The 26017-nt window shown below is 38.9% G+C and overlaps 1 protein-coding gene and 1 long non-coding RNA gene across 2 annotated transcripts; one reads left to right on the top strand and one right to left on the bottom strand.

Moving 5' to 3' along the window:
- Window positions 1–7552: 7552 nt before the first annotated feature.
- On the bottom strand, window positions 7553–14729 carry LOC148044592 (uncharacterized). Its single transcript, XR_015697385.1, has 3 exons — window positions 14681–14729; window positions 12994–13030; window positions 7553–8121 (listed from the first exon to the last, which is right to left on the bottom strand). It is a non-coding gene; the product is annotated as an uncharacterized LOC148044592 (long non-coding RNA).
- Window positions 14730–15546: 817 nt separating this feature from the next.
- LOC148044591 (uncharacterized) lies at window positions 15547–25057 on the top strand. The gene is made up of 4 exons (XM_087719682.1): window positions 15547–15755; window positions 19656–21056; window positions 22671–22776; window positions 24833–25057. Exons 1-4 carry the CDS (start codon window positions 15656–15658, stop codon window positions 24870–24872), a joined length of 1647 nt encoding a protein of 548 aa, XP_087575808.1. The 5' UTR covers window positions 15547–15655; the 3' UTR covers window positions 24873–25057.
- The last annotated feature ends 960 nt before the right edge of the window (window positions 25058–26017 follow it).

Below are 26017 nucleotides of genomic sequence, written 5' to 3'. Positions count from 1 at the left end.
AGCATCTCAGTAGTGAGTTGCAGGCGGTATGCCCTGGTACTGGGAGCAGCAGGCACTGTTCCGGTACAAACAGTGGGTCCAGTATGAACAGTGGGTCCGGTATGAACAGTGGGTTGGGTCAAATATAGCTTGGGTACGCCCGCGTTCCTGAGCTATATTTGACCCAACTGGGCCATTTGCACATGTGCATGTGGACACAGGGCCCCATCGCAGAGTACCGGTTGCAACGGCCTCTGGAACCCACCACTGCAGCATCCACATGCTCGCTGGTCACCTGGTCTTCCAGTTTCTGGTGCGCATGCACACACAAAGACCAGTTGGTCGCATGTGCACTCTGGAACCCAGAACAGCAACAGGCAACGGCTAGCGTGCCCAGAGAGATTGGGCGTTGGTTCCTACCTGATACGCCCTTTCTTAGGATGGTGGAGACATCATCCAGGCATGGATATGACTATGTCAGGATCCAATATGACTGGTCTACAAGTATTAAAGACACGCCCACTAGGCTCCTCCCCAGAAATAGATGAAGGAGTGACTTGTAGACTGCTGTGTAAACGATCTGAAACGATAGATATTATCTCTCCCCAAGGAAAACAGTAGAGAAGAAAAACCAGGAGTAAGTCAAGGTAACAGGGTGGAGCTGGATGATGTCTCCCCTGTCCTGAGAAAGGGCATATCAGGTAGGAACCAACACCCATTCTCCAAGTAGGTGGAGACATCATCCAGGCATGGGACATACCAAAGCCCAATAGTCCCACCGGGAGGGAATGGAATAAGATAAGAAAATTTAAGTAGAACCCACATGCTGCAACATGTGCCATCCGAATGAAGTGTCTGTTGATGCGTATCTATCAAGCTTGTAGTGTCGGATGAATGGAGAAATTGAGGTCCATGTGGCCGCTCGGCATATCTCCTCCAACGAAGCTTGAGATGACCAGGCCACATAGGTGGCCGCGCTGCATGTGGAGTGCGCCGTGATATGAGGTGGAACAGGCAGAGAGAGAAGAGAATACGCCCTAGAAATAGCCGCCCTTAGCCAATGACCAATGTCCGAAGAGGAGGTCATGGAGCCTCTCTTACCTCCAGGCTGGAACTTGATGAAGAGAGCCTCAGATCACTTGAAAGTAGCAGTTCGTTTAATATAAACATGTAAAGCACATTGTACATCAAGGTAGTGCCACTTAAGTTCCAGCTTGTGTGATGGCTGAGGACAGAAGTCGGGAAGCACCAATTCCTGGGTTCTATGGAATACAGAATTTACCTTAGGTACAAAGGCCGGGTCAAGCTGAAGGACTACCTTATCCAGATGAAAGATGCATAAATCTTGTCTGATGGACAAGGCTGCCAACTCGGAAATTCGCCTCGCTGAGGTAATGGCTACAAGAAAAACCACTTTTAATGTCAAATCATGCAAAGACACAGAATGTAAAGGCTCAAATGGAGACTGAGTTAATGATTCCAGGACTTTGGAGACATCCCAGGTTGGGAATCTGTGTATTGTCGGCGGCTTGATATTTGTGGCACCTCTCAAGAAACGATGAATAAGAGGTTCATGAGAAAGGGGCTGAGCAGAAGTCAGAAATAGGACTGAGGACAGGGCCGCAACCTGGCGGCGAAGAGTATGGCAAAAGTCCTAGATCCAGCCCCTGTTGCAGAAACTGGAGAATATGAGGAATAGAAGCCTGTAGAGGAACGATGCCCTTTGTATGGCACCAGACAGAGAATTGAGTCCAAGTGGCGTCGTAAATGCGATTAGTAGAAGAGCGACTGGAGGCTTGAATTGTGTGAATGACCTCGGTGGACAGGTTCGCAGTCCTTAGAGCTTCCCACTCAACCTCCAAGCAGTGAGACACAACCAGGTCGGGATGTTGGAACGACCATTGGAGGAGCAGCGAGGGGAATTGAGGCAGTTGCCACAGTGGAGCTACAGAGAGGTTCATGAGGTCGGCAAACCAGGGCCTGCGGGGCCATTGGGGCGCAATCAAGATTAGTTCTGCCCGTTCCACCAGCAGTTTTCACACCACTCACTGAATGAGAGGGGTAGGGGGAAAGGCATGCAGAAGGCCCAGAGGCCACTCGCTCCTGAGAGCCTCCGCCCCTGGAGTCGCATAGCGTGCAAAGTACCTTAGTAGCTGAGTGTTGTCCTGGGAGGCAAAGAGGTCGAGAACAGGAAGTCCGAACCTGACCGCCAGTTGTTGGAAGATGCGCCGATGTAAGCTCCACTCTGCTGGATCGATGTGCATGCGGCTGAGGTCATCTGCCTGAGTGTTTTGGGCCCCCGATATGTGCTCAGCCCAGAGAGACAACAGGTGGGTTTCCGCCCAAGATATTAGTTGGAAAGAAAGTGTCATTAGATGCCGGAATTTGGTCCCCCCACTTGCCGGTTTATGTGTGCTTTGGTGATGGTATTGTCCGCATTGACCACAAGAAATTCAAACTGAAGCAGGGCGAGAAACACGGCTCTTAGCTCCAAACAGTTGATACTGTTCCTCTGGTCGGAGCATGACCAAAGGCCTTGGGCCATGTGCGACAGAATGTGAGCTCCCCAGCCTTGCAGACTTGCGTCCGTCGTTAGAGTGATGCATGGGAGGTCGCGAAATAGAGATCCCTGTTCCATGGCAGGGGAGAGCCACCAGTGCAGGGATTGCCTTACCTCCGAGGTCAGGCCAATTCTGTGTGTTGAGCAACTGCAGTCTGCCTTCTGATACGGGAGCAGCAGCCATTGGAACTGGCGACTGTGGAATCTGACCCATGGAACGATGTGGAAAGCGGACACCATCTTTCGCAGAAGTTGAGACAGTTGAATGAGAGGAACCATCTGTTGACTGCTGATGGATGAGACCAGGTCGCGAATGCTCACCTGCCTTTCTGGAGACAAGAATACCTTTTCCAGAGAAGTGTCTATCACTGCCCCCAGGTGTGTGAGACGGATGCTGGGCTGCAGATGACTCTTCTTCAAGTTGACCAGAAAGCTGTGGTCCTCTAGGGTCTGAAGGGTGAGCTGGACGTCCCGGTGGGCTTGATGTGACGGCCTGGATAGTAACAAAATATCATCAAGATAACAGAGAATTCTAATCAGCAGAGATCTGAGATGGGCAGCCAGAGCAGCAAGGATCTTAGTAAAAACCCTCAGGGCCGAGGATAAGCTGAATGGAAGTGCCCCTATTGGAAATGATTCCCTTCATAAGAAAAACAGAGAAATTTTCTGTGATCTGGAAGAATAGGGATATGGAGGTATGCCTCTGTGAGGTCAATGGAGGAGATAAGGTCATTGGATCGAATGCTCTCCAGAATGGACAGCAGAGAGTGCATTTTAAACCTCCGGTAGACTATAAATTTGTTTAGAAATTTGAGGTTGAGAATTGCTCTCCAACCCCACAAAGACTTAGGCACTATGAAGAGATGGGAATAAAAACCCCACCCCTGTTGCTCAAGGGGCACCTCCTCAATAGCCTGAATTTGGAGGAGATGACCAGTAGCTAGTTTTTTGGAAATGTCCCTGGAGATAGGACATGGTATGAAAGTCTGCAGGGGACTGGAGAGAAATTCCAGGGCCAGGCCGAAATGGACAGTACGTCTGATCCAGGAGTAGCTGGTGATGTCATCCCAGCGATCAGCGAAGGCTGACAGGTGTCCCCCCCAATAGGGAGGTTTTCAGAGATTTCACTTCTGCTTTCAAAAGGTACGGTTTGAGCCGCCCTTGAAGGGCTTTCTATAGGAGAAATGATGGGATTATGCGGCGGACTGATGGCCCTTTACCAGTGATTGCTCAAAGCGTTTGTCCTCAGGATGGAGAGTGTCCTCTGGAGCATTGGTAGCCGCATTGGGAGATGACAGAGAAACCACGGGAAGATCAATGGAAGGAACCTCCAAAAGTTTAGAGAGCTCTGGGCTGACATTGTACAACTGTTTGTCCAGAGTAGAAGGGAGGGGTCCTGACCCCGGAGAAACCCATTGATTTTGAATTATTTCCAGGAATAGTTTTGGGAAAGGAACTATATCCTTTTCAACGGGTGGACGTGAAAAGAGTGGATCTGTGGTGTCAAATTTGTCGACCTCTGCAGAGGAGGATGGTTTTGAGGCCAGAATATCCGAAACTTTTTTGGCCTTAAACAAGAGGGAGCGAAACAAGGCAGGCTTGAACAGGCCCAATAAGGCAGAAGGAGCAGGAGTCAAGTCCTCATCCTCTGACAGGTCAGAATCATGAGCGAACTGTTCCTCAGGGTCCACAGCAGAAGGCTGAGAAGCGCTTGCAGAAGTCGCCCCTTGAGCATGGTTAGAATGCCCCCTCTTTGACTTGTTAGAAGTGGAGCAATGAGGAATGGCAGCAGCAGGAGGCCGATGTTGAAGGCCTGCAGCAATGCTCTGCTCAATGGCAGCTGCTATGATGTCAGCCATATCATTAGGGTTAATGGAGACAGCTCTGGGGACAGGAGAACCCACATCTATGTCCGGGGTTACGCTACCATCCCCTTGTGAGTCAGAATCCCCTTGAAATCCAATCTCATCCTCTGGGCTTAAGGGAGAAGCCGGGGGGGGGGGAGATATCCCCATCGGTATCAGTGGAGAGATCCTCCATGGGATTGAAATTTGATGGAGGAGAAACCCTAGGATCAGGGATAGGAGTAGAACAATGATTGGTTTTAGAAGTGGCCTTTCGTGGAGCAGGGTCAGAGGCCTTGTCAAGAACTGCATTCGGAGAAGTCACATTTTGGGCCTCCTGAGGTGGAGCAGGCCTAGGGACCTTGGCAGGCTTGGCAACAGAAGGCTTGGAGGTATAAGCTCTCTTTTTGCTTCTAGGTTCAGAGGGGACCGGAAGAGAACGGACAATTGGAATGGGTGAATCCTCCCCCTGGGAAACCGTGGTCTCGTTGGTCGCCATTACTCACAGTTACCGAAGCGTCCCAAAGCATTGTTGTAGGCTTCCCGCCTAAACAAAATGGCCACCATAGATTTCGCGCCTAAATCCAATTGCTGCCCAGGTAGATAGGGCCCTGAGGAAGGGCTGAGGTAGCGAGCCAACAAGGCGGCTTATCGCCAGACAATTAGCTGCCCGCCAAATGCTCCGGTGTCAAGAGTTGAAGTCGTATGAAGGACGCTGCTGGAGCGGCAAGGAGAGGTGGCGAGGTGCGAAAAGCTTCCTGTGACTGCCGCAATTAGAAGTGGCTTCTCTGGCGGCATGGCTGCAGGGATCGTCGTGTTGGGCAGCGTGGCTGCAGCAATCGGCTCCCTTGGTGGTGCGGCTGAGAGATCGGCCTTTCGGGCAGCGCAGCAGATAATGAAAGGAGTCTGAGGGAAAATCTCGTAGGCTGGCTGCCAACGCTCTCCGCTGCAGTTGGAGAAAGGCAAAAGCCTCCTAGAGGCTGCATTGCCTTAAAGGAGTGAAGAAGTAGTGCTAATCGAACCCAATTTGGGACAAAGCCAATTAGAGAATTTTTGAAAAGATTTTAGAGAAATTTTAGAGAAAAAGTGATTAATTAGCAAGGAGAGATACGGAGACACACTGCTAATCGCAGGATTGACTGAATCTATTTCTGGGGAGGAGCCTAGTCGGCGTGTCTTTAATACTTGTAGACCCAGTTGTATTGGATACTGACGGAGTCATACCCATGCCTGGATGATGTCTCCACCTACTTGGAGAAGGCTCTGGGTGCCACTTTTTGCATGCACGCCATAGGTTTGCCATCATGGCTATAAGTGACGGATGACGCTCTTTATGCCATGGCAATGAGTTATTTGAGCCATTGCATCTCCGTTTATATCTACCCATCTCATGGTCTGCCAGGAGAGGCATGTTCCAGATCCCATTTCTTGGGGAGTGCCATCTGACAGTGCTCTGGAAGAGAGCATTTTCTGTCATGGTGACTGACCTTTGGAACAGGGTCTCTCCAAATATTTGATTGTCTCTAACTCTGATGACTTCTTGTAAGGCATTAAAGACTTGATTTTGTCATCAATCTTTGGCAGGGCCTATATATGGTACTAGTTACATTGATTTGTGTAAGTTGTTTTATTTTTATTTGGCTGTTTATTATATTTGTATTGTTTTTTATTATGTGCTTTGCAGTATTTTTAACTGTTTCAGGCTACTTAAAGTCAGGAATTTAAATTTAAAGTCATATAAATTGAATAGCTAAATTAATAAAGAAATCTCTTCCTTAGTTTTTTTTCGAGTGTGAAGTCAGTTAATAAGGATAAAGCTTTCATCCTATTCTTTGATTTTTTTTAGTTTTCAACTGATTTCCTTAGTAAGATTCTGTCAAGGGCCTGTCATTAAATGACTACACTTGGGTCTGTATTAAAATTAGCAAATGCTCTATATAATTTTTTTTAGATGAGACTATTAGCATAAAATGGGATGTGGTGGCTCAGGGGCTAAGACACTGAGCTTGTCGATCAGAAAGGTCAGCAGTTTGGTGGTTCGAATCCTAGCGCCGTGTAACAGAATGAGCTCCCATTACTTGTCCCAGCTTCTGCCAACCTAGTAGTTCAAAAGCATGTAAAAATGCAAGTAGAAAAATAGGGACCATCTTTGGTGGGAAGGTAACAACGTTCGGTGAGCCTTTGGTGTTTAGTCATGCCAGCCACATGACCATGGAGATGTTTTCGGACAGCGCTGGGTCTTCGGCTTTGAAACTGGGATGAACACTGTCCCCTAGAGTCAGGAAAGATTAGCACATATGTGTGAGGGGAACCTTTACCTTTACCTTTTTATTAGCATAAAATATCCAATAAATAATTTGAAATTGTCTGTTTTCTGTATATTGATATACATGATTCACTTAACAACTGCAGAAATTTGCTTAACAACCGTGGCAAAAAAGGTCATAAAATCAAGCATGACTCACTTAACAATTACCTTGCTTAGCAATGAAAATTCTGGTCCCAATTATGGTAATACGTCAAGGACTACCTGTAATGAACAGTTATACTTTTTCCAGGAGAACATTTGCAATGTATGTAAACCTCTGTATCCATAGTTCTCTTTCGTTTTCCAGCATGACTAAAGCAGTATTTTAATTCATTTTGATTAATACATCAATTGTACGTTTTCTTGGAAGAAAATTACCTTAATACCTTGATGCAGGCACTCATAACCATTGTGCCTGACTGCTGTAAATTACTGCATGAGAATCTGTCTGTAGTCTTGAATCTTCAGTTGGTGCAGAACTCAGTGGCCAGTAGTCTCTGGAAGAACTGAAAGAACACTAAAAGCTTTAATTATCTGCCAATTTTTTTCTGGCCAAAATGCAAAGTGGTGATTAGTACTTCCAAAGTTTTTTATGATTTATTCAAGTTATTTCAGAATATATCTCTTGCTATATGTTTTTGCCTTATGGACAATGCATATCCAACCCCACCCCCAGACTTGAGATCATATGAGGTGCTTTAGCAACAGTTGTTACCTACTTATCTTCTTTGTAGCTGTCCTAGTTCTTTGGAATGTTCTGTTTTTGTGGAGTTGAACTGCTTAATTTCTTGAATTTTTAAAAGGCTATTAAATAAATATACTAGACAGTTTTAACTGATTTCAATAGTTTTAATTATAATTTTGGGTAGTTTTACTATTTATACAATACTTTTGGTTGAAATTTGTTTTTATTGGTTTCAGTGTTGCCAGTCATCATCTATACACTAGAAGCAATTATGGGAAGCATTCCTTTTGGGAAATGGAGCAGCCTGGGAAGCTCATTTGGCCTTTCTATCTTAAATAAAAGTAAACTTAATCATGCTCTGTTGCAAGACTAACAGATGTCCATGGAGGCATCACAGCATTAGGCTAGGGCAACAGGACAGGTCAGTGGCTGGTAGAAATGGTCTGCAGGCAAATATGACCATCATATAGAATATATACTGATTAGGTATACTGCTCAATGGTTGCAAAGAAATGCAAGCAGCTCTAACTCTTTGTCATTAGAATTCAGATTTCTGTAGCCCAGATCTGTCCTAGTATTATTCTTTTTATAGGCCACTCCAATTACAAATATCTATGAGTGGATAATACAAACTGCCAGCATTTTCCACCCTAAAGAGATGGGCTGAAATGTAGAAAGCAAGTGCCTGAGATCCCTTTGCTCCAGATTATCTTCTACCACCCTTCGCCATATTTCTTCGCAATAACTGAAAAACAGAGAGAAATATTTTCATAGAACAGCATCTCAAAGTAGCCCTCAACTGAAAATTGCTAATTTGCATTTTAATTACACTATTGAAAGTTAGAGCACATTAATTTTAATGTGTTATTCACTATTTTACTTAAAACCTGTTAAGAAGTGGGAAACAGATACCATAACTATCAGCAAACTTCTTTCCTGTGCTTAGAAGTAATCATAACACCACAATTACCAAAACATAAAACGACAGTATGGTTCTGTAAATCATCATGTATCATAATGAAATATAGACATCCTACAGGATACCACTATAGTTCTAAATTCCTTCCTGTTAGCAATGTGCATTTATTATTGAAGTTTTTGCTCTGTATTTGGTACTGTCTGTAGAGTTCAACTTTAAAAATTCTAAAAAAATTACTATACATTCTAATAAAGTTCATAGTTATTGACCCAAGCAGAGAATTATCTGAGGAGATAAAGGATTAGAAGAAAAAGAGGAATAAAGGTTTGTGGAAGATTTTAAGATGGGAAATGTGTGGTGGAGATCTCAATAAACTGCAAGTAGCAAGGGCAGTGAAAGAAGCTTCATGGGAATCCACAGTGCTTGTCTTCTTGCTGAAGAGAAACTCTATTTTCTGAAAGTTCAAGTTAGTACCGTTATTGGAGGAAAAAGTGAATTTCTGCTCCACTACACACCTGAAGAGGTAAGATGTTTGCAAAGGGGCAAGTGAAGGGAAGGACACAGAAAGGAAGTAAAGGCCCGATAATATGAAGAGGAAGATAGGTTGAAGCATGTCACTGAAACAATAAAATAAGGCAACCAATATCAGTCCACTGTGGAAGAAAATCCAAGGCCAGGGAAGAAGAAATGTCAAAGAAATTCAAGAGCCACTTAAAAAATATAGTTTTGGAAACAAACAGAAAAACTCAAAAACAAACAGAAATTATCAGAGGAAGCCAAATATGATATCAAAAACATACTATGGTGGGGATGCATATGTGATAGGAATATCCGTGGAAAGCAATACTGTAATTTATTCAATGGAATAAACTCAGCAGAAAGGGGAGTATTGTGTGGTACATGCAGAAGGCATACATATTAGAAGTGGGCTGCTCCTGGTTCGGGCCGGATCGGGCGAACAAGTAGTAGCGGTGGTGGGAGGCTCTGCCCACCCGTCCAGACGCTTCTGCACAAGCGCAAAAGTGTCACGCGCGTGCAGGAGCGTGCCCGAACCGGTAGTAAAAAAATTGGCAACCCACCACTGATGCATATGTATATACATAAATCCACAAACTGAAGCATAGAAACCTTATTGAATGTATTTGAGTAAAAATAAAGGAAAGAAAAAGAAAGCCAGTTTGGTATAGTGGTGAAGGCACCAGACTAGAGTTCTAATCCTGCCTTGGGCATGAAAGCTGGTTGAGTGATTTGGGGCCAATCACTCTCTTTCAACTCATGACAATGTCAGGCATGGGCAACAAGCTGGTTGGTCGATTCCTGTCACGACCAATGGATCAACACTCAGTTGATGTGAAAAAAAACAAACCCTGTGCTTGCAGGAAAACACTAGGATGAAAATTTTTGTTGTATTTAAGTACAATGACAATATAGATTATACTTATACTTAAAAAAAAGAAAAAGCACAAAAATGATAGTGTGTTGTTGAAGTTCATTATAGACTGCCAAAGTTTTAAAGACACCTAGAATAGTAAAAATTGGAGATTTCAACTATCTCTGTTAAGGAAATTAATTCAACTTTGCTAATATTACAGATGCAATTATTTCTGTTCTCTTACTGTCAACTCTATTTTTCAGAAGCTAGCTTAAGAGGCCAGCTATACTGGACTTAATCCTTACCATAAGGAAAGAAATGAGTGAAGAAATTAATGTGAAAGAAACCTTGGGGAGATTGACCCTGTTGTCCTTGAATTCATGATATCAAGGAGAGAAGAACATAGAGACAGATTTGTATACCACATTTCAGAACAGCAGACGTTGATGAACTCGGACAGAAAAAAAGAGATCTGAGAGGTATGGGAAATTTTCTGGAATAAGATATTGAGGATACAATTATAAAGAAGGGCTACTAGCAAGACAAAGAATAATAATTTAAAAATCTTAATATGGGTGCAAAGTAAGATCAGAAAGAGCTGGGCGAGGGTCCGTTCAGTGCTGCAGTAACTTTCACTGAATGAGTAATTGTTATCTGATGGCTACCTGTGCAATCAACATGAAATTAAAACTACTGGCATAGTTAAAATTGATGATCATGTTAATATGAATTGATAATAAGGCAGACTGTAAGTCAAAATATGGCAATTGGGACTGGGATTGTTACCTGGGCTGATAAGATTATTGCATCCCACCAAGATATGATAATTTTATGTGCCCAGAGTAACACCTTATGAGGTGGGCAGCTATATAAATTCAATAAACAAACAAATGAACAAATAAAAAATAAACTTGCAATGGAACTGTTTTCCATAGAAGCTGTTTAAAATGCAACAGCACTAGCAATGTGCTCACTTTGGTTGAACATATGTAAATCACTCATCATAGAGGACAGCCAGGAATCTGTATGTCTGGTGCAAACTGTGAATTCCAACAACCACCATAATGATATGAAGTGCCATCTTCTGAACTATTTACTACACAAGGGCACTATGTTCCAATATTAAGTTCCAATATTAACCAGAAACAAATATGAAGGTAGACATCCCAACCAAGGTCTTGATCAGAGCTTCGCATAGTGATCTTAGAGCCGAGGTGGCCCAGTGGTTAGAGTGCAGTACTGCAGGCCACTTCAGTTGACTGCTATCTGCATTCGGCGGTTCAAATCTCACCAGCTCAAGGTTGACTCAGCCTTCCATCCTTCCAAGGTGGGTGAAATGAGGACCCAGACTGGGGCAATATGCTGACTTTGTAAACTGCTTAGAGAGGGCTGAAAGTCCTATGAAGCGGTATATAAGTCTAACTGCTATTGCTAACTGCTATTACCACAAAAATAAATCTTGAGAAATGACCCATATGTTGATAAGAAGTAGTGTTGGGACAGCAGTAACAATAGTTGGAGCAAGACTAAATTTAGATAGAAAGGAGCTAAAGGTAGTTCTTAATTTAAATCTATAACTGGGATTGAAATTCAGTCACTGAGGAAAGCAGTTGTTAAGTGGAACATCCATGTGACTGCCCATGTGATTGATTCACTCAATGACTACAATCCAAGCAACCTTAGTTGTGGTTGTTAAGCAAATGCACAGGTCGTTAAGCAGATGAAGTTCCAGTAAGGAGTGCAGGGAACCTCAGGGTAATGGGGAGACCCTGGGAGACTCTAGTCAGGAGCTGAAAATCCTCCCTGCTAAATTCCAAGCAGGATTTTTAGCTCCTGGACAGAGAAACATTTGTGTGCAGCCTGCACCGGGCCTCCCAGGGCTTCTATCACCTTGCCCGGGAATAACAGGTGTATATACAGAGGAGTTCTCAGCAATTGTCCTCCAGACCAAATTGACTGACTTTACAATATTTTTAGCCTGTTCCAATCAAAACATCTGTGAAGGCTGAACACAAAGTCAAAATAAGAGTAGAGCACATACAAAAATATATAATTAATAAAATATGCAATAGAAATGTAATACATTAGAAATGCCATTAAGTTAGATTAGCTTGAGAACCAAACACTCGCTGGAACAATGCCGCTTTGATTAATTTTCAAATACATACAGTTTTCTCCAGGGCGAGAATGCTCCATAAAATTAGGGTACTGTTTCTTTTCCCACAATGAAATGGATATTTAATTGAATATGAAAAAAAGAGAATATTTGTCACTCAGGGTTGAATTGTAGAGTGCTTGGTGCTCTCTGAGCTTGGTTTTTTGCCTGCAGATATTTAATTATCCAACAATTATTTTTAATGAGAATTAGTATAAGGTTTGCTCCCTGTTTATTGTCTTTTGAGAGACAATAAAAAAAGCTAAGAAGGAAACGTCTATTGAGATAGACGTCATCCAAGTCATGGTTGTCCCAAAGGTGCTTTTTCAAAAGGCATCCAAGAACCTTCTTCAGTTCTGAATGAATGCTGGAGAATGGTTTTATATTCCCTGCAGTCATCTGGTGGTTGGCACTCTTTTTGACAATTGTTGAGGCCACTTGGAAGTTTATGAGTGCTCTCAGGGTCACCTGAATAGTATGGAACCTTCTTGGAACTGCTGAAAGGACTGTATTGCAACATGAGATAGATGGTGTAGTACTGTTCCCCCTGTATACAGTAAAATGCAGTGAGACATGTACAGACCTGTACATTAGAGAAACAAAACAACTTCATAAAAACATGGCACAACATAAGAGAATTAACCCATCAAGATAAATCCATCTGCATTTGAAAGACAAAGGTCATTCTTTTGAAGGCAGCGAAGTCCACACATTGGACAGAGAGGACTGCTGGTTTGAAAACGGGGGGGGGGGGGGGTCAAAGAGGCCATCTGCATTAAGATTGAACAGCCCTTTATCAACAGAGGGGGAGGGCTACAATACCATCTATCTCCTATTTTTAACCCAGTTCTTTCAGCAGTTATAAATATAAATTCTTCCATTCTCCACCATTCAGTCAGAACTGAAGATGCTTCTTGGATGAGAAGTGAAACATCTTCAAGGAAAAACAAAGTCCAGTTGTCTTTTGAAAAAAGTACCTTTGGGAATAAGAAGGAAACAAAAAGACCAGAACACATCCTTTCCAGCTCAAATACCTAGATAAGCTGGGTTTAATACCAGACAAAAAAAATCACAAAGAAAGCAATACCCTAATCAAGGAACTATTAAGAACAAAGCCACACCCCCACGAACAATGGCAGGACAAGCTACTATATATAAACAGCTAACTTACCTGTTCACTTGCCCTGATGATGTTACATAGTTGGGTACTGTAATGAAAGCAAACAATCAAGCTCAGAGAACACTATGGACTTCACAAATGTGTACCTTATTGTGGTACATACAACTTTTAAAATTGCTATTTTGTCAGCTTAATGGGAAGAAATAAAGAGAGAGATCAAATTAGACAGTAAACTAGTTGTCATATTCTGTTTAACAATTAATACAAAATCAGAAGAAAAACATAGTTAAGGCCAAGAAAAAAAAAAGATGGGATGCTGAACTGAAATATGTATTGTAAAACTTATAACTATATGAAGGAAACTGATTATTGTTCAAATATTTAAAATAAAAGCTTCATCTTATTTTTGAAAAATGAAGCTAAAATAATTTTTGGACATACAAAGCTTGAGAGAGCACCACCTTGTGGGCAAAATTTATAATTTGTATAGTATAAAACTGGCAGTGTTGAACCTTAAATAAACCTTACTGTGGTTATTATTTTAAGATATAATTCTATGTATTACTTTAATATGAAATTATCAAGGCTATAAAGTGAATATTCATCAGTTTGTCTTATTTGAACTTCTGATCTTGAAGGCATGTGTCGTTAACGTAGAAGAGTAAAAGAAAATAAAAAATGTACAATATTGCAGATAATTCTGTCAGAAATAAATTAGCATTAGCATTAACAGCCAATCCTACAGGTGTCTATTTAAAAGTAGTCCTGCTAAATTTAAGGGACAGATCAATAAGTATGAGATGGCATCCTAATGTTAGTTGTCAAAAGTGATATTCTCGTTGATTGGGTATATTTGAGTAGTTAAGCATGTTTACTTTTTCACTAAAACATTTCTGATTGCATTTCAGTACTTTAAACACTGGGAACCATATTAATTTATACTTGAATGAGCCTTTTATCGGGAAGCATGTTTGTTAGGCTAGTAAGGCAAGTTTGAGATACATTTGAAATACATAGATAAAGTATTTATATTTTTATAGTGTTCTGCAAAATTATTTGATCATTTTGGTAGCAATCAATCAGATTATGTTTCAGTTCAAGTGAGAGTTGTGATTTACTCAGAGCTGCACATAATTTTTTGTTCTCTCTGAAATTTTCTTTTACTGGGAATGACAAACAAACTCATGCCAAAAAATGGTCCAACAAACTGTACAAATTCAAGATTATATTTATTATTCTTATCTGGCTTTTCAGTGTTGCTGTTCAGTCCTGATGTTCCACAGCAAAGTAATAGCAAAACAGTACTGATAAACCTCTGAGAAGTCATCATTTGCCATTCTTATTCCACAATATTTTTTAATGTATGACCTTTGACTTTATTGGTATTTTTTTGCTCTTTTACTTTTGTTTTTTAATTTAACCAACTTTATGTTGCTTTCTAACAGGCACAATATATATTGGGTAGCTGTTTTCATTCTTAGAAAGGAAGAAAGATAATTAAGGCACCAGATTAGCAACCAGGAGTATGTGAGTTCTAGTTCTGCATTAGGCATAAAAGACTTTAGGCCAGGGGTCCCCAACCCCCAAATTAATACCGGTCTGTGGTCTATTAGGAACCACCACATATAGCTGTGGGCAAGCTGGTCCGTGGGAAAATTATTTTTCACAAAACTAGTCCCAAGTGCCAAAAAGATTGGGGACCGCTGTTTTAGGCTAGACACTTTTCAGTCCAACCTACCTCGTAGCGTTGTTGTTGTGGGGAAAATAGGAGGAGGAGGAAGGAAGTATGTTTGTCATCTTCAGTTAATTTATAATTAGCTGTCCAGAGTCACCTTATAGGGGAGATAAGATATAGGGACGGCATAAAAATTAATAAATAATAAAATATAAAAATAATATGGGATAGACAGACAGACAAAAAAGGAATAGTTGCAAATGGAAAATATTCCCAACAGGCCTCTATAAATTCAGTTAAAGGAGATAGATTTTTTTTTCTTATATGGCATAATCTCTGTTGAATCCCAGTGACTCCAAAGACGGATTTTCTTCAGGATGATCTTTCATATCTTCCAATGGTGCAATCATCTCCACAGTAACTGAATCCATCCATCGTTCCCAGTTTTATAGACATCCCGAGAGTTAAAAAATAAAGTCTAAAAAATGAGAGAAAGTAAAGGCTAAAAAAAAATCTTTCTGTAAAACCTTCTTTCAGTGCTGCTTCTTGGTTTGTTTGTTTTTATTTCTCCGAGTTATTTGTCTTAATATTTAAAATCTGAACACTTCTGCTCTTACTAGGAAATATATCATATACAAAAGACACCCACATTAAATAACAGGCGGTGGCGGGGTGGGTGGGAAAACTGCCTGAAGGCTCATTTAACTTGATGTTTCGGTCATTTCAATAGAACCAGAGAACAGGTAACTTTAAAAAAAAAGCGTCTATATTTGAATCGCCTGAGGCATTTTAAATACCTGAGCCTTCAAGGCCACACTCTAGAAATGCAATAGGACAGCGGGCTGCTCTAAGCCCCGCCCCGCTCGCGCTACCTTAACAACAAGCGTTGAAAGCCCGCCAATTTCTTCGCGCGCGAGGTCAGAGTAGTCGCGGGAGCCGTTCTCGCCATCCCTCGTGGCTTTCGCTTGTTCGTTCAGCTTGAAGGACCGTTAGAACCGCCATGGCGGGCTGGGAAAAAAAGGTGCGCGGAAAAAAGCCATGCTAAGAGCTGGAGCCCTTATGGTCGCATTGCTAGTTCTGGCGCCGTTCACGGAGCGGTCCGAACAGGGTCATCTGCTTCTCTGTGAAGTGTGGCCAGGTGAGGAGCATGTAAAGCTAACCAATTTCGTTGTATTTAAGTACAATGACAATAAAGATTATAAAGATTATACTACCTGCTTCAGCTGAATGGCTGGGAATTATGGATCTGCCGCGAAGTCTTATTCTCTCGGAAGGCGCAAAGTTGAGGAAAGCACTAAGTTCTCCGGCGAATGAGAGGCTTAGTAGAATTTGAAAGTCATCCTTTGTATTAAGAGCGTGAAGTTAAAAGTAATGAGTTTAAGTTTCTAAATAAATATGGGAGATGAGCGTTCCCGTTTAATAGTTATCGTCATTCTCAATATGGAAAAATCCGCATAAAAGCAATGGATGACTTTAAATCTGAGAATGAAAATATTTCTAGTTTGGACTTGGAATTTAGGTTTATACTATTATAAATGCAGTAGAACCGAAACTACCTGCCATGTGGTGGAAATCAGAGATACTATACCAGAATTGAAATAACAAAAATCCTTGTATATCTGAAATAAGTGAAAATATGCATTGCACTGTGAATATTCGAGCCTGTTTCCTTCCTATTTAAATACTTGATGTGATTATCATCTAGAAATTTTGATACTCATTTTGATTACTCAACTTTTCATGAAGTACTTGAAAAGCCACTGGGCCTTGGTAAAAAGTACCCAAGAATCTACAATAACACTTTTGTCGAAAGTTAATGCTACTAAATATTGCTTCCAAAAAATATTGTAACGTACTAGTTCTTAGACAAGAAGAGTATTAGCAATAAATTCCTGTTACATCTGTTCAGAGATAAGCCACATTTTAACGAGATTAAGTCTCAGTGTATATAGGTTCACAACCTTTGTTTCAAAAAAATAAATACTCTTCAGTATTTATGTGCAATTTGGAAATGCACGTGCTTAAACACTGCTAACAGTGTAAAAATATGTTAGAACAACAGACGTAGCTGTGTTGCTCTAAGAATTTAGTCTTTATTTACTTCCTTGGGAGAGGAGATTCCTTTCTTCCAACCTGTTTTTGTGTTTTAAAACAATCAAATGTACTGGCAAAGGAATACAGGGAGTCCTCAACGTATGACCACAATTGAGCCCAAAATTTATGTTAAGTGAGTTTTGCCCATTTTACAACATTTCTTGTCACAATTGTTAAATGAATCACTGCAGTTGTTAAGTTAGTAACTCAGTTGTTAAGTGAATGTGGCTTCCCCATTGACTTTGTTGTCAAAAGGCCGCAAAAGGTGATCACGTGACCCAGGAACACTACAACTATCATAAACATTAGTCAATTGCCAAGCACCTGAGTTTTCATCATGTTACCATGGGGATGCTGCAATTGTAAGTGTGAAAAATGGTCATAAGTCACTTTTTTCAGTGCCTTTGTAACTTTGAACAGTCACTAGATGAACTTGTAAGTCAAGACTACCTGTACTTTAAACACCATAAGGATCAGATGAGAAGGAAAGTCTTTAAAAGTTTTACAAAACTACACCTGATGCTAATTTTATGGGAGATGGGCTTTCTCACAAACCCCTCAGCCTCAGTGCATGTACAGTATGAAGTCTTCAAGGCCTTGCAGAAGGCCTGTAGGATCAGTCAATCTGATCGCTAGAGGAATATTCCAGAGAGCAGATGTCATGGCAGAAAGACTCTCTTCTTGGGTAAAATGAGACTTCTTAGCACATATCTGGAGCATCCCCGTCCTGCTGAACTAAATGAGATGAGTAGAAAAAAACTGGGGAGAGAGGTTCCGTAAGTAACCTGGCCCCAAGCAATGAAGGGCTTTAAAAGTGACCATCTTGTTGAATTTCATCCAGAAACATACTGCTAGCCATTGCAGCTCACATAGTAGCTGTGGCCTATGCACCAAACAACAGGTAACTTTAGGACAACTTGACTTAAGGCAATATAAGAGCCTGTTTCGTCTAGTGGTTAAGACTAGAAAGCAAGAGACTGTAAGTTCAAGTCCCACCTTAGCCATGAAAGGCAACTGGGTCAGTCACTCTTTCTCAGCCCAACTCAACTCACAGAGTTGTGGGAAAATAGAAGGAAGGTGCATTCTACATGTAGAAATAATAAATATGGAATATAAATAAACTAAATAGCCTGCCCAACTGTATTTTATGTTGACTGAAATCCTCTTCACGGGTAGCCTCATGTAGAACACACTGCAGTGGGGCAATCGGGTCACTAGAGCATACAGTGAGTGACTATTGAGTGACCTCTTTGTCTAAGAATGGTACACATTCTTAGTGCACAATCCAAAAGCTGTGCAAAGGCTATCCTAGCTATGGTTGCCACCTTTTAGTTGAACAGGAGCTATGGGTCTACTCTAGGCTGTAGTCTAAGAGGATTCCATTGACTGCTGATTCTGTCAGAGGCGATTCTGCTTCATCCAGAATCAAAGACAAAAGTCCAAAAACCTAGAGCAGTTTGGCCTTATTGGGTAGAGCTGAAACCTGATAGGTCCCATTTATATGAAAGTTTCTAGGACTGAAACAAAATCTCCATGGCATCACTCAGACAACCTGAGGTAGAGATATAAAGCTGGTATCATAGCGATGAAACTTCACCCTAATTCATAGGATTACCTCATCCAGAAGCTTTAGGGAGCCTTTCATTGGAAAAAGCATTGAACCCTGAGACAGGATAAGGACTGCAGGTTGGACTTCTTCCTGCCCTATCAACACAACGAATTGACCTCAGAAAGGAAGCAAACCAGTAATACAATGCATCCCCAACTCTCAGAGCCAGGCCAGAAGGATATCATTGATGATATTGAAACTTGATAGTATTAAAAGCTGCCGAGTAATCAAAAACAAGGGTAGATGTGTAACTCTATACCAGTGATGAGGAACCTTTTTGGCACCGAGTGCCCAAACCAGAATGCACATGCATGTGTGCTGCAGCACCGAAAACCCAAAAACCAGCTGCCTGGCGCACAGGCCTGTTTTTCAGGCCGTTTTTTGGCCCTGTGAAGACCATGTGCCGGAAACCAGAAGAGCAACTGGCGATGGCACACATGCCCACAGAGAGGGCTCTATGTGCCACCTCTGGCACACATGCCACAGGTTCACCATCATGGCTCTATGCCATTCCCATAGACATCATACAAATTACTTTTTTAGTTACAATTTTAAACCTAAGATATGTATTTAATCTAATGTAATAACATTTTAAAAAATCTGAAAATTTTTCTAGGATATTATGCATGCCTTATAAGGAAGCTATCTTGTCCAAAATTATTATTTGGTTAATCTTTGGTGAGATTCACAGCCTTTGGGGCTGGTTGGTAGCTCAACAGCTCGAGTCCTAACCAAGGACCTAGGAACTGTTAAGGTAACGTCGGAGGATATAAGCTATTCCAAGTAGGGTGTTTTTTTTGTAGAGTCAGAATGTTCAAGTCCGATAAATTTTGAATTTCCAAATAGCGAGGTAGCCCTTTAGGTATTGCTCCAAGGATTCCAATTACAATCGGGACAACACTCAATTTCTTTTTCCACAGTCGCTGAACTTCAGTTTGCAAGTCCCAGTACTTTGTGATTTTTTTCTTGCTGCTTATCTTCAATTCGCGCATCACCAGGTATTGCAATGTCAATGAACCAAACTTTTTTCTTTTCAACTATTGTTATGCCAGGTGTGTTGTAGGCCAAGTGCCTGTCAGTCTGAATTCTGAAATCCCACAAAATCTTGACTTTTTCATTCTCTAGAACCTTCTCAACCTGATGTTCCCAGTGGCTTTTGCTGTACTCAAATCCAAACCTCTGGCACAATTTCCAGTGAATGATCTTAGCATTATTATTAATAATAATATTATTACTACTACTACTACTACTACTACTACTACGAATATAATCCTGATTTTATGATAATGTGATTTGAAATATTTAATTAAACTAAGATTATTTGCTTTGTTGCAGGGCATTTAAAAGAGTATCAACAATTATTAAGAGCATCTGATGATGATTCATACAAAATATCAGTGAATAGAATCCTAGAACAGTCTACACTGGAAAAGGATAACAGAAATTACAAAAGCTTCAGAATGAATTTCAAAATTTATGGCAAAAGTGCCATTAAGAACCATCAACTAAGATATGCAGTTCAGTTTAAAATAAATCTAAATTTAGTTAGAGTGAAAAAAAGGATACAACTTTCAAAAAAGCAATTAGTAACAGTTAGTAACATTTTGATGGAAAGAAATTATTTAAGGAGACTCAGTATGTTGATGAATACACATCTTAAAGATTGTAAAGTAAAAATGAATTGGTATATTAATGTGAGAAAGAAATTTGAAGGTAACAAATTACATGCATTGTATTTTGAAAATGGATGTAAATACATGGAAACCAGATCACCAATGAGTTATATGGAACATAAAGCAAATATATTAAGAAGTGAAGAACTGTTGCAAAAAAGTCAGAAAAGCTTGGGAAGCATTATGTTAAAATTTACAAAGCAACATAAAAGAGAAGATCATATTGAAACAAACATTTTAAAGAAAAAATGTAAAAATAGAATTGATAGGATTTTAGATTCTGTGAAAGAAAAATTTTGTAAAGTGATTACAAATGAGTACAATAAAAATGTGCACAGAATAGTTTCTGGTAACTCAAAAATACTTAATAGAGAAAGACAAAAAAATATAGGATTTAAAAGTTTACAACAGGAAAAAAATATTAAAGAAAAAACCAAGATGTGGAAATGGAAAACAAGAAATAAAAAATCAATTTATGCAAATCAGAAGCTTCAAATCAGACATTTATTCACTTACCAAAGAAACAGTCACATGCAAAAGGTATACTCAACTCATAAAAAGATGCTTAACATTCAAAGGAAAAAAATCCCTGTATTTCAAACAAAAATGTATAGAAACAAACGTTTAATACAAAAATGGGGCAATATTGTCAGAGCTAGAAAAGAAAGTAAATTCGGAGAAAATAAAATGGGCACTTTGTTCAATAATTGCTATATGCATTTTTCCATAATAAATCTTAAGTTTCTAACAATTACAATATATATGAAGCAAAAAAAAATTAGCTCAAGGAAATATCAAATGGAGCAGTTAATCCAAGTGAAAAAAATGTTGCGATATCTGTTGCCATCTTCAGAGAGAGTTAAAAAGAAGTATTTTAGTTTTCGTCAGGAAGGATTTGAAATGCCATTTCTAATGACACCGATGGTAAAACAGCTATTTAAAAAAGAGGGATTTCGAGCCTTAACCTACCGATACTTCTACAAAGATATTTTTAATAGCCCATCATCAGCTGTTGACAGAACCAAGCGATCAGCAACAAATAAAACTGAATCAGTATCTATAGGTAGGTTTATTTGTGTGTTAATCATACATATTTTAAAGAGATAATAGCTTTAATACACTGTTAAATGTATAAATTGAATAACCTCCAGTTTAAAAGTATTGCTGATCAATAAACATCTTCAGTATGTATATCAAGCTTTATAAGTCTAAAAAGGAATAGCAATAGCAGTTAGACTTATATACCGCTTCATAGGGCTTTCAGCCCTCTCTAAGCGGTTTACAGAGTCAGCATATTGCCCCCAACAACAATCCGGGTCCTCATTTTACCCACCTCGGAAGGATGGAAGGCTAAGTCAACCCTGAGCCGGTGAGATTTGAACAGCCGAACTGCAGAACTGCAGTCAGCTGAGGAAAGAAACTGGTTTCATACTCTACATATAGTAAATATTCCATGGCACCCAAAAAAAGGTTTTCAAATCTAATGAATTCATTGATTCTAACCTGATGAAACAAATTATTAACATAAAAATTATGCATCACTTAAATTCATATATACTCTATTAGCATAAATAATTTTAGGACTGGCTAGTTCTATTAATCTTTCTCTTTGCACAACTTCTGTATCAATTCTAAAGATCTTCCAGGCCTGAAACATTTTGGGTAATGGGAGCTGTAGAGAAGATAATTGGAGAATCTGTTTTACAAAGTCTGTTCTATTCATAGAAAGGATACTAAGACTCAAGCAAGCCTGTTGAAAGAATTGTCTGTTATTCCTCCTTGTCCATTTAGAAGAAACTGCTATGGTTCATAGTGCCATCAGAAATTTAGCTTATTTTTTATTGGACATGCTTAGATTTTTCTTATCACTTCTTAAAGTAGTATAATTAATGTAGAGTGTCGGAATAAAGTTGTTAATAGTCTGAACAACAATGGGCTCAGACATTCCATCCTATTAAAGTACAAGGCACTTTACCCTGCACATATTGTCTGCTCAGGTCATGGCTGTTTTACTGGGCCAATTTTTGAATGTGACTCTCAATATATCATGCTGTAGCTCTTGCATTTTATTATATGAAATAAAGATCTCCAGCAAATTTGACTAATGCTAAACTATCTGCCTTCTGTACTGGCATAAAGTTCTATTAATACATATTTTCATTGTTGCATACTTATGTTTGAATGGAGATCATAATTGTTTAATTGTCATAAAAAACAAAATGAACAATAGATTTTATAAAATGCAGAACTTCTGAAACACTCAAAACCATATAATTAATAAAAAAATGGGACACCTGCACAGCTATAAATAAGACATGAGATTGAAAGTCACAACAGAGATGCTGAATTCTTTTATTATTCTAATCACCCCCTTTCCAATCAGATTTATCCTGCTTTGCTTCTGATTTTGGAATCCAGATGGAAAAAACAACTAGAAGGACAATGCATTGTGGAATAATGGAAAATGGTAAAGAGTTCACAGTCTCTTAGCATCATTCCTTTACTGAAAATTGCCCCTTTTTCATAGCCGTGCAGCAGACTACATTTAATCATGTGGGCTTATTCTGAATAAACATGATTTTAAGGCAATTGCAATGGAAGAAGTCTTATAAATATAAATATATTTATAAATATAAACTGAAGTGCATATTTTAACATTAACTTTTTATTTGTTTAGGTGCTTTGCAACATTTAAGCAATGCTCTTCTAGCAGGTGCTATAATTTTTGGAATAGCTCTGTTTATTATTGTGTTAGCAGGATTTTACCTATACCTTAAAAGAAGGTAAGTTAATGGTTAAAAACCATTGTTTTATAATATCTTTCAAACATTTTGAACTGACTACAGGTAGTCTTGACTTACAATCACAATTGAGCACAAATTTCTGTTACTGAGTGAAATAGTTGTTAAGTGAATTTTGCCCTATTTTATGACCTTCCTTGACACAGTTAAGAAAATCACTGCAGTTAGTAACACAATTGTTAAGTGAATCTAACTTCCCCATTGATTTTGTTGTCAAAAGGTTGCAAAAGGTGATCTCATGACTCTGGGACACTGCAAATGTCATAAATGTGAACCAACTGTCAAGTATCTGAATTTTGATCATTTGACCATGGGGATGCTTGCAACAGTTGTAAGTGTGAGAATAGTCATAAGTCATTTTTTTCAATGATGTAACTTTGAATGGTCACTAAATGAACTGTTGTAAATTGAGGACTACCTGTATATCTATTAATACAGTATTGTTCAATTAATATCAGATTAATGTAAAACACCAATCCTTATTTAATAACATATGTATTGAGATTATTTGGACAAAGGAATATTTTTAGGATGTAATGAAAATTAGATAATTAGAAAATTTGATCTGCTAAGAGCAGGGATCCCCAACCCCCAGGTTATGGCCCACTACTGGGCCTTGAAATGTTTGAAACTAGGCCATGCCTGTTGCTTGCACAAAACCATCCCCTCTTCTTTACACTCCCCCCCCCCCCGTCAACAAAGCTAAAAAGGTTGGGGAACTCTATGTTAGAGAGTATTGATTCTTCAGATCAGAGTACTTTATTTGAAAAAAATTGTTTTGTAACCTTAAATATAATGATATTTTTCTTATGAATTCCATACACTTTTATTCAAGTACTTTTTTCTTTTAACAAAATACATAATTTTAATAATTTATCTTGGAAAGTAGCAATGTCTTTATTATTGCCCATTCCTAGTATCTTGGAAGTAGAGAATCAATGAAACTTTTCTATCAGATGTTACATTGCAGAAATTTATTATTATTTATTTATTTATTAGACTTATATACCACTTCATAGAGCTTTCAGCCCTCTCTAAGCGGTTTACAGATTTTTTAGCAAATTAAGTCAGCAAATTGCCCCCACAGTCTGGGTCCTCATTTCACCCACTTCGGAAGGATGGAAGGCTGAGTCAATCTTGAGCCGGTGAGATTTGAACCGCTGAACTGCAGATAACAGTCAGCTGAAGTGGCCTGCAGTACTGCACCTAACCACTGCGCCACCTCGGCTCCTTTTCAGAAGCTTCAATCTTCCAGCCAATTTTAGTTAACATCTATTTAGATCTGTTTGAATATTGCCCTGTTGTTATTATTTAAAAATAGTAAAACATAGTAATAAATTATAAATAATAAAGTAATATCATTTTGAAAAATGATAACAATAACCTGTCATGCAGTATTCTCTCAACCTTTCATGTCATATAGTAATTTTGAAAATAGTGTCTTCAGCCCAACTTCATCATTGAAAGACACCTGTTTTGTTTTTTAAGGTAAAAAGAAGCATGGTTTTGTGATGATAATTTTTAACTACTTGACAGACAAGAAGTTGCTGGGGTTCACTAGATCAATGCTGTACACTGCAGATTATGTGTACAGGACATGCGCGTACCCATGTGACCAACTCAATTTTATGAACTTGTTTGTAGTCATAAAGTGACCATCATGGTCATTAAGTGAATCAATTGTTTGTGTGGCCCAGTCTTGCCAAAAACCAGAAGTAACAGTCAGTTTTTGGCAAAGAGATTGTAAATACCCCTGGGAAGTCTGTCATAAATGGTTGCTAAATGACTGGTGTATATTAAGGACTACCTGTGCTTCAAATTTATGCTAGAAGTGTAATCAGTAAGTGGGGTTATTTTACTATGTTTGATAGATGTGAAAATAACTAGAAAGTTTTTAACTCATTTACATATTTTAATTCAGAATAATTTTAAGAGCAATATAAAATTGAAACCAGAGCCTTTTCTTTTGAGGCTGATCAATAATCAACTTGAAAAAAGTCATGGAGCTTTGTTTTTACCTTTCCCCTGATAACTACAGTGCAAAGGTGAAAAATTTGACATCCACAATGGAAGAATGAATGATAAAGATGATGGAACTTTCTGAGGTGGCCAAACTGACTATCATTGATTAGAGAAAAGACATCCAAGTTTACTACTTATGCAAATTCCATACACTTTTTGTCTATAAGGAACTACATTTTTTTCTTCATATTTTTCCCCCGCACTTTTGATTTTATCTTTTCCCCCTTTCTTCTTTTGCTTTATTAGTTCTTGTAAATATTTATCTTTATTGTTAAAGTTTTTAATAAAGTTATATGAGAAAAAAGATAATAATTTAGTTTAAATTTCAGCAAACCATAATTCTAGAATTGTTTCTTAATTATATTATATGACATTCATTTTTATTACTATTTTTAAGGGATATACATGTAATTTTATATTCATTTCTAAATAAATACTTGTGTAAATTGTATAAGTTTATATACAAAAATGCTTTCATCCTAGTATGATCAGCAAACCAAAGAAATCATTAGCATTTTTATATAGTTTTTATTACAAAATTTAGTACGAAATTCAGGTTTTTGTATGTAATATATTTTTATATGTTTCAGACAAGTTTTAAAATTTATCAATACTGTTCTGAAAGATAGAAAATCCTCTCCCAAGTCTAAATCTACCGGTGCCCAAGGTTATGCCCCTGTTTCTGTTTCACAGAATTTTCATTTTGTACAACCAAAGGTAAGATACAGTACTTTCATAGTTATAAAAAATGAATCCTTAATATATGCGGTTCTATGTTAAGATTCACAATATTCTGAGGCTAATTAAAACCCTAAGCATCATTGTATAAATTCACTGTGGGAGTTCTTCATTTGGATGATATAAATGAATACTGAATACTATCTAGGCTGAAAATTGACACATGCAATATATAATTTTTGAAATCTCAATGAGTGAATCCCAATAGGATAGATTGTAATTGGATAGAATATTGTACCAGATACATAGCATAGGCAGTACAGTGCAATTATATTCTAGAGATTTGGAATAAAGCTAGATGTTGGTAATAATATCCAGCCTATAAATATGTATAGAGGCAAAACACATCTACATTGATGATAATAATGAAACCATGATGGAATCTGACAATGAATGAATGAATGAATGAATGATATATATGTATGTATGTATGTATGTATGTATGTATGTATGTATGTATGTA

This window comes from Thamnophis sirtalis, unplaced genomic scaffold, assembly GCF_051295495.1.
Source record: "Thamnophis sirtalis isolate CommonGarterSnake01/CBP01778 unplaced genomic scaffold, rThaSir2_p1.2 scaffold_7, whole genome shotgun sequence".
Lineage (NCBI taxonomy): Eukaryota > Metazoa > Chordata > Lepidosauria > Squamata > Natricidae > Thamnophis > Thamnophis sirtalis.
Note: the sequence above shows the minus strand (reverse complement) of the source record. Positions and strands in the feature narration are given on the sequence as shown.